The 8424-nt window shown below is 42.1% G+C and overlaps 1 protein-coding gene across 2 annotated transcripts; it reads left to right on the top strand.

The window, feature by feature from the left end:
• Window positions 1–954: 954 nt before the first annotated feature.
• On the top strand, window positions 955–7543 carry LOC106572390 (tumor necrosis factor receptor superfamily member 9). 2 transcript variants are annotated; one of them, XM_082962143.1, is made up of 8 exons: window positions 955–1097; window positions 3232–3314; window positions 3968–4087; window positions 4234–4377; window positions 4507–4579; window positions 4791–4903; window positions 4987–5139; window positions 5326–7543. In XM_082962143.1, exons 1-8 carry the CDS (start codon window positions 1081–1083, stop codon window positions 5436–5438), a joined length of 816 nt encoding a protein of 271 aa, XP_082818269.1. In that variant the 5' UTR covers window positions 955–1080; the 3' UTR covers window positions 5439–7543. The 2 variants fall into 2 exon arrangements, with proteins under 2 accessions (XP_082818269.1, XP_014001972.2); XM_014146497.3 differs by lacking the exon at window positions 955–1097 and having other exon boundaries at window positions 2908–3314.
• Window positions 7544–8424: the final 881 nt, after the last annotated feature.

Genomic DNA, 8424 nt, shown 5'->3' with positions numbered 1-8424 from the left:
ACGTGTCCAGTTCATAACGTGTCAGTGTCTAGTTCCTTTCATAACGTGTCTGTGTCTAGTTCCTTTCATAACGTGTCCGTGTCTAGTTCCTTTCATAACGTGTCCGTGTCTAGTTCATAATGTGTCCGTGTCTAGTTCATAACGTGTCCGTGTCTAGTTCATAACGTGTCCGTGTCTAGTTCATAACGTGTCCGTGTCTAGTTCATAACGTGTCCGTGTCTAGTTCCTTTCATAACGTGTCCGTGTCTAGTTCCTTTCATAACGCAACATTGGGCCAACATGGAAATATGAGACTCTCACGAACACCATGGTGTTCTCCGTTTTGCTCTACGACCCCCACAAGGATCTTGGGACTCATCTGAAGTTGGTACAGCCGATCTGCTAACTTCTGTCTTTAGCGTTCGAACAGTTTGAGCTACCCACTGCGTCGGTTGTTTTGCTCTAGGACGCCCCCAGGCCTCACAAGACTCGTCTGACGGTCCCCTTTTACTGTTTAGTACCAAAGTAAATGTTTCCTGATCTTTCTTATATCTCCCAGATATTGGACAGACACTTCAGAACAAACTTCCTTTAGATTTCTTTGGGGGGGGGGGGGGGGGGGGGGGGGGGCTATCTGTTGTTCCATGTAGTGAATCTGTTATTCAATACGTTTGTATGGGCTAATAGCTGTAAAGCTTCAAGGGGGCTTACGATTCAAAATCAAATAGCAAAATTATCCTTGGTATGACATTGTAAAAACATTTCCATATAGTTTAGGGCCATGGACTCTTAAGCCGTGTTCACACTGTAGGCCTTAATGCTCAAATCAGTTTAGTTTTTCAAATCCGTTTTGCACTATGGACTGTCCAAACAGCAAGTTACATGTGACCAAATCAGATTTGTGTGTGTTCAGACAGCAGTAGTCTGCTGATAAGGCTATGCTAGTTGTCATAGTAATGACGTGTGTGTGTGTGTGTGTGTGTGTGTGTGTGGTAGTGCAGGCTGATTGGTGGTGGTGCTTGTGCTTCCCATCACTCAGAAGTTATGAAGCAAGCTAAGGTGACAACAGTGCCTGTCATGGACGTTTCCCAGTTGCTTTGAATGTTCATAATCATAGGGTAAGAACACTTTTAAAGTCTCAAGTCAAGTCCTTTTTGACTAGCCACAGCAGTCAACTAGCTAGCTAGGTAGCTGTTTAGCTTTCTAGAACATTCACTAATTTGTTTGTAAACAATTACCAAGCTAGTTTGCTACCACATGTTCTTGTCAAACTGTCAACAGAGTAGCTAGCAAGCAACAAGATATGCAAAATAACAGTCTAAAAACCACTTGTGGGTAAATAAATCAGATTTGACCGGTCAGACACAAGTCACATGGCTAGGAATCAGATTTGAAATATGGCTTGAAATATCCAATTCCATGTGTTTTATGGCTGTTCAGACTGCAGGAAAAAGAACAAATTCGAATCGGATATGCAACTAAATAGGATTTGAGTTATTTGAAAGTGCCAATGTGAACACGGCTTTATAATCTTCACCTGGCATAGCCAGAAGATGACTGGCCACCCCTCGGAGTCTGGGTTCTCTCTTGTATTCTTGCTAGGTTCCTGCCTTTCTAGTGAGCTTTTCCTAGCCACCATGCTTCTGCCTCTGCATTGCTTGCTCTTTGGGGTTTTAGGCTGGTTATCTGTATAAGCACTTTGTGACAACTGCTGATATAAAGGGCTTTATAAAATAAACGTGATTGATTGATTGAACCAAGTCCTATATTTCAAGATGTTAATTCAAAGTGCTCTGTCTCCATGGAGAATTGGACTTGGGCGGGTAAATTCTCCTGCAGACGTTTTTAACTCAATATCAAATCCTTTCTGGGTAACAATTTAGTACCTTACTGTGACTGTTTTCAATTAAAATGGTCAAAAATGGCTTCTTAGCAAAAAGCTATTTCTCAAGCAAGAATTTAGCTAGGACAGTCTGGGAGTCGTCTGAGTGAAGGGCCTAATTGGAGGAGCCTAATGGAAGGGAGGGATATGTAACCTGAAAACAAGCTGACATTTCATGTGGTCTTTTCAAACAGCTCTTACACTAAAAAGGGCATTATCATTTTCACAATTTCACATTATTATTCCAACCTCAGTGTGGAAAATTATATTCAACACAAGAATATCACGTTTTTGACTGCACTGCCTCTTTAATGTTGGAAACACAACTTGGAAAAATAATTGGATAAGTATGCTGGCACAATCACGATTAAAATTAATTTAAGTAAGGGATAATCCAGTAAGGTGACCTTCCACGGAGTTGCATTATTTTCCAGAGAACGGATAGAGCCCCGAGTTGATTATCCCTTTTATACCATGGCTATAATTTCACACATTTGCCACTAGAAATGTGTTAATTTGCCAGTAGAAATTGGCTGACAGTCGTGGTATATCAGACCGTATACCACAGGTATGACAAAACATTTATTTGTATTTCTCTAATTATGTTGGTAACCAGTTTATAATAGCAATAAGGCACCTCGGGGGTTTGTGGTATATGACCAATATACCGAGGCTAAGGGCTGTAGCCAGGCACTCTGCGTTGTGCATACGAACAGCCCTTAGCCTCGGTAAATTGGCCATATATCACACCCCCTCAGCCCTTATTGCTTAATTAAGTATTTTGTTGTTGTAGATGGGACAGTAACATTAGTAATCTCAAAAAAGTATACTTTATGAAAAATGTTTTAATATATTAAAATAATTGATATTTGTATGTTTAGCTCACATAATATAATTTAAAAGTATGCATTAAGGTGTCTGTAATACAGTAAATGTGTCAAAAACGAACGTCCAAATGCATTTCTACAGCTTTTTTTACAATCGTGGGGGGAGTGCCAAGATGGAGGCAGGCTGGGTATTTTTTTTTTTTTTTTTGGCACGCTGGTTTTCAACAAATAGAAATCATTGGTTTTAATACCGTCAATAAATATTTTGCCACGCCCTCAAGGCAATGGTAGGGTACATTAAGCCAAGGACAGTTAGTAATATCTGGGTTTACTGGTACAAGAAGGTGCTTTCAAGTAGATTAAACACCATTGTTAATGTCAATTCTATTTGGATTATTATTATTTTCTAACACCTGCACTGCTGTCATCTGGAATCTATAGCCCTGCTTAGCTATATATTTGGTCTGGAGGGCTGTGAAAGACGATGCATCTGGTCCTCAGGGTACTGTGTTTCTCTCTGCTCTTATCGGGCTGTCTGAGTAGCGCTGGCGAGATAGCGATAGGCTGTGCGAAATGGACAACCTCTCCCGGTTCTCCGGATATCTGCTGTGAAAGCTGCCATAAAGGTACGTTTCTAAACTAGGCAACTGTATATGGTTGAACTTTAACTGTACTCAGTAAATAATCAACAATTAATGTAATATGGCTTGGATTTTGAGAAATCAATTCTAGAGGGTTTATCAGGTTAAATAATGGGGTCTATTCAATATGTAAAATTGAAGCTTTACAGATTCCGCGATAGAAATGTAAAGTTAATTTCCGATTGACATGACATATGCAGCGTTAACCGTGAATGCTGTCTCTGCTAAAGCTGAAACATTGCCTTTAAATGTCAACAAAACTGTACAAATTAACTTCTGGGAGGCAGATTTTTCTTTCATGGCGATGAATGAATCCCAGGTTGTGAATTAAATATTATTTCCTCTTTAGTGGTTATACCACAGTGACCCAGTTGATCTTCAGTGGTTTCTATTAGGACCACATTAAAGGGGATGGATAATGATCACCCGGGATCAGATCAATGATAAACTCAGCTCTATGTGGGAGGGGAATGGAAATAGTTTCCTATCAAAAGCATTTACCTTATATATTCATGTCCACTGCAATTGCTACTGATGAAGCAAATGTGATGTTAATCACCTGACTGTTGAGTTATTATGGATGCAGATTTGATTTCAATATAGTACGTTCAATGTTGTCTGTGTGTGTATTTGTGTAGGGAACCGTCTGGTGACTCCCTGTGGTCCAGACCCCAAAAAGCTGTGTGTTCCCTGTAGTAATGAGACCTACACAACTGACACAACATCACTCTCCTGTCGCAGGTGTACTCAGTGCGTAGGTATGTCACCAGGATATTGAAGCTTTAACATCATTTATTAACCCCTGAACTGAAATGTCTATTGTTTGATAAATTAGACTTAAGAATTATTCATTTTACTCCACTTTCGCATGCTTGTGTGTGTGTGTGTGTGTGTGTGTGTGTAGGTGGGGCCCAGACCCTTAAGAAGGCCTGTACAAGAAGCAAGGACACAGAGTGTGACTGTAAGGCAGGACTCAGATGTGGCGATGGCCACTGCAACTTCTGTGTCCAGGAGTGTGGAAAGGGCCAGGAACCTCTTCCCGCTGCACGTAAGACACATATCTGTACCTGCAAACACTAAAGTCATACAAGTTATCTGTCATGCCTAATAAGACGCACAAGCTCAGGACACTTGTTCACCAAGTCTCAAACCTCTGCCTGTCTGTCTGTCTTCATAGGCTCCTGCCGGAATTGTCCAGTTGGGACCTTCAGTGACCAAATCCATGAGAAGTGCAAGCCTTGGAGAACAAGGTTAGATTTAATTTCCCCCTAAACTCTGAGTTTGATTAAATATTGGTGTACTGGTAGTACTAATGCCATGGCATTAATTTGCCAACAAATTATTACCGAATGCAGCAAATCACGGCAACCCGGAACAAAAATCCTGCGCCATGGCTACTCAATGTAATCTGATATTGGAGAAAGCCAATCTTGAATCTTTATTTCTCCATCTCTGTCCCAGCTGTCCCCATCCCCATGAACACATTGTGGCCTTGGGAGATGCAGTTAGTGACAGCAAGTGCAGCAATTTAATCCCCCAAGTGATTACCTTACCTACGAAACGGGGCTCTGAAGGTAAGACCTGTGAATCTAACACTATGGCAAAATTTATGTTGTAATATCACTTTGTTTGAAAGATGCCATCCTCTTACTCCCAGATGGCACAGGGCTGGTTTGGGCTATAACGGCCTCGTGTGGGGTCTTTATCATCCTTATCATCTTGTTTCTGGTCATCATCATCAACAACAAAAAGAAACCAGAGAAGACAACCCGCAATGAGCCAAACCTTATTGTGCCAACTCCTCCTACAGGTAATCATGTTCCTCCTCATTATCAGGGGACAACTCATCCATACTGGATCAATATTCTGTAAGCTTTCAAACTGTAGTCCTGAAATGTGGAAACAGCTTTGTCTTAACCTCAGATTCAAATATAAACTCAATATTCTCTCCGTTCCTCCCTCGCTCCCCTATATCCCCCCCCCCTCTCCATCTCAGATGATCCGAGGAGCCTGATGGAGGTCAGTTTCCACCACCCTCAGCAGGAACAGGGCAGCAGTTCTGAAACACTGCACTCCCAGGACTCTGAGACCAAGCTCCTGCCAGTGTGATTGGGAGTGGCGGGGTTATACTAGGTCTGATCTACAGGCCACTACCTCACACACTGGCTCTCTGATGCCTTTCCAGTGATTGGCCAACACATCGTTCCGGTACTGTTAGACTCTGATTGTTCATGCCACACGCAGTCACTAAGGAATTGAGAGGTTCAGATACTTTTGAGCATTTGAGCTCTTTAATACCTTAGTATTTGTTTGTATCTTACATGCACATTCAAAGATGTGAATATTGAGATCTCTATGTAACAATAACTTTCTGTGAAAGTATACAATTTATGTCAGCCAGTAAACTGATATTCAAATGTCAGTAGTGGTGGGGAAGTTTTCAGCTGGAAAAACATTGTCATTGTTTGACCTATCAAGTGTCTGCTGCTGGATTAGTTCAACTATGTACATTTCCTGGTTTTATTAGCACAGTTTCCTGTTAATATAGTTTAGATGACCTAAACGTGATGAAATCCACTTGACATTTGTATGTGCGAGGGTGTGAGCAGAGTCATGCCGTTTAAGTATAATACAGCGCATGTGGGGTTGCAGCAACAGTGTAAACCACAGACAGCTAGATGTGACTGCCCACATGCCTCCCACTGGCATATCATATTCACGGATTTCCTGTAAGGCTAAACTCCACTGCCCACAGTTACTGAGCAGAAGTAAATACCCCTATTTAACATTACTGTAACCCAAAATGTGACATTTAATTGCACAGGAGATTAATTACAGCAAGGACATAAGGTGTTTTTCTCAGCACTTTGTTAGGAATGTGCCAATGTGATACAGTACGGGACTTGGAGCAGCTTTTTGTGTGAAAGTACTGCTTGTATTGAATGGGATAAGAGTGAAGGACATGTGTGGGAAACAATATGATGTCATATTCTTCTCTATGATACACTGCCAGGAAGCAAGGGGTCTGGACTTTCCTTATAAATGTAGTAGGGAATGCTAAAGGTCAGGGAATCCTCTCCTGGGGGTTTCCCCAGCCCTTTACACAGAAGCTTATCTAAGGTCATTGGAACTGTAAATTGCACTTGACACGCAATTTATAATGTAGGCAATAGGCATTGCAAGTGATTCCAAAGGGCTACCTTTAACCTAGTTTGATTAAATCCTTTCACCACTAGTTTTGCAATCACAAGCATTGTTTGTGGGTGTTCCTTTGGCGTGCTTATACATGCATGTTAACTCAAGCCGTTTTGCCCTAGTTGTAAAGAATAGCTTTCACAAGTCATCCCCCCCCTCTCCATCTCAGATGAGCTGAGGAGCCTGACAGTCAGTCTCCACCACCCTCAGCAGGAACAGGGCAGCAGTATCGCGTGTCAGACACTTTATCACGGATCTGTCATCCCATTGTACAACACGTTTTTATTCAGATAAAGTGTCTGACACGCGATACTTCCCTGTGGCCTCTCCACTAGGCAGAGCTGGGAAAGCCGAGGGATTCTGATGTGTCATATTAATCATGTAGTACCATCACTGCTGGGAATGTACACAATGAACACAGAATGAAACTGGTCTGACTAAAGCTCACGGGATCCTGTTGGAATGCTGAATTACACAGTGCAGGGAAGACCCGTGACTGTTAAAAAGAGCACCTCAGGCAGAGGATCGTGTAGAAACATTGGTCAGATCTGCACTCATGTAACCTTGACTTGTCATGAGTATACAGAGGAGTAGCGTATCGTGGAGTTACAGTAACTACGCATGGGTGTCTGAACTGTATCTGTATTTAGCTAGTGTGACAGGCATAGCCCACTGAGATGGAACATCTCACATTCACAATAGGGGCCATAATTACCTACATGGTGTAAAATGTTAACCCACACCCATGGAGTGGGTTTATAACAGTAGTGGTGTTAATGAGTCATCACCGCCACAGACTGTCAGTCATCCGAGGACAGGGTTTTTAAAGAGCCAGTTACACTGATGGATTATTGAGTGGCATTCATGCGAATATCCTGAAGTACTTGGACTGGCAGGCTCCTAGGACTTCCTATACAATATGTTATGTCATTTCACTTGGGCCATGTGAAAATGGTACTGATTGAATAAGTACTGTAATATTGTTGGATGTTTTGATATTAAAGAACAAGTAAATACCACTGGGTCGTCTTATTGTATTCCAACCAACTTTGTCATAGTCAGCTAAATTTACTACAGCACATTTCTCGTCGGCATACAGTGCCTTCGGAAAGTATTCAGACCCATTGACTTTCTTCATTGTTATGTTACAGCCTTATTCTAAAATTTATTAAATTGTTTTTTCCACCTCAATCTACACGCAATACCCCATAATGACAAAGCAAAACATTTTTGAAATTGTTGCTAAATTATTAAAAATAAACTGAAATGTCATGTAAGTATGCAGACCCTTTACTCAGTACTTTGTTGAAGCACATTTTGACATTTATTACAGCATCGAGTCTTGGGTATGACGCTACAAGCTTGGCACACCTGTATTTTGGAAGTTTCTCCCATTCTTCTCTGCAGATCCTCTCAAGCTCAGGTTGGATGGGGAGCGTTGCTGTACAGCTATTTTCAGGTCTCTCCAGAGATGTTAGATCGGGTTCAAGTCCGGGCTCTGGCTGGGCCACTCAAGGACATTCAGAGACGTGTCTCAAAGCCACTCCTGCGTTGTCTTGGCTGTGTGCTTAGGGTTGTTATCCTGATGGAAGGTGAACCGTCTCCCAGTTTGAGGTCCTGAGCGCTCTGTAGCAGGTTTTCATCAAGGATCTCTGTTCTTTGCTCCGTTCATCTTTCCCTCGATCCTGACTAGTCTCCCAGTCCCTGCCCCTGAAAAACATCCCCACAGCATGTTGCTGCCTCCATGCTTCACCGTAGGGATGGAGCCAGGTTTCCTCCAGACGTGACGCTTGGCATTCAGGCCAAAGAGTTCAATCTTGGTTTCATCAGACCAGAGAACCTTGTTTCTCATGGTCTGAGAGTCCTTTAGGTGCATTTTGCCATGTGTTTTTTATTGAGG

Source organism: Salmo salar, chromosome 15 (assembly GCF_965601325.2).
Source record: "Salmo salar chromosome 15, fSalSal1, whole genome shotgun sequence".
Taxonomy (NCBI): domain Eukaryota; kingdom Metazoa; phylum Chordata; class Actinopteri; order Salmoniformes; family Salmonidae; genus Salmo; species Salmo salar.
This window is presented reverse-complemented; position numbering and strand designations above follow the sequence as displayed.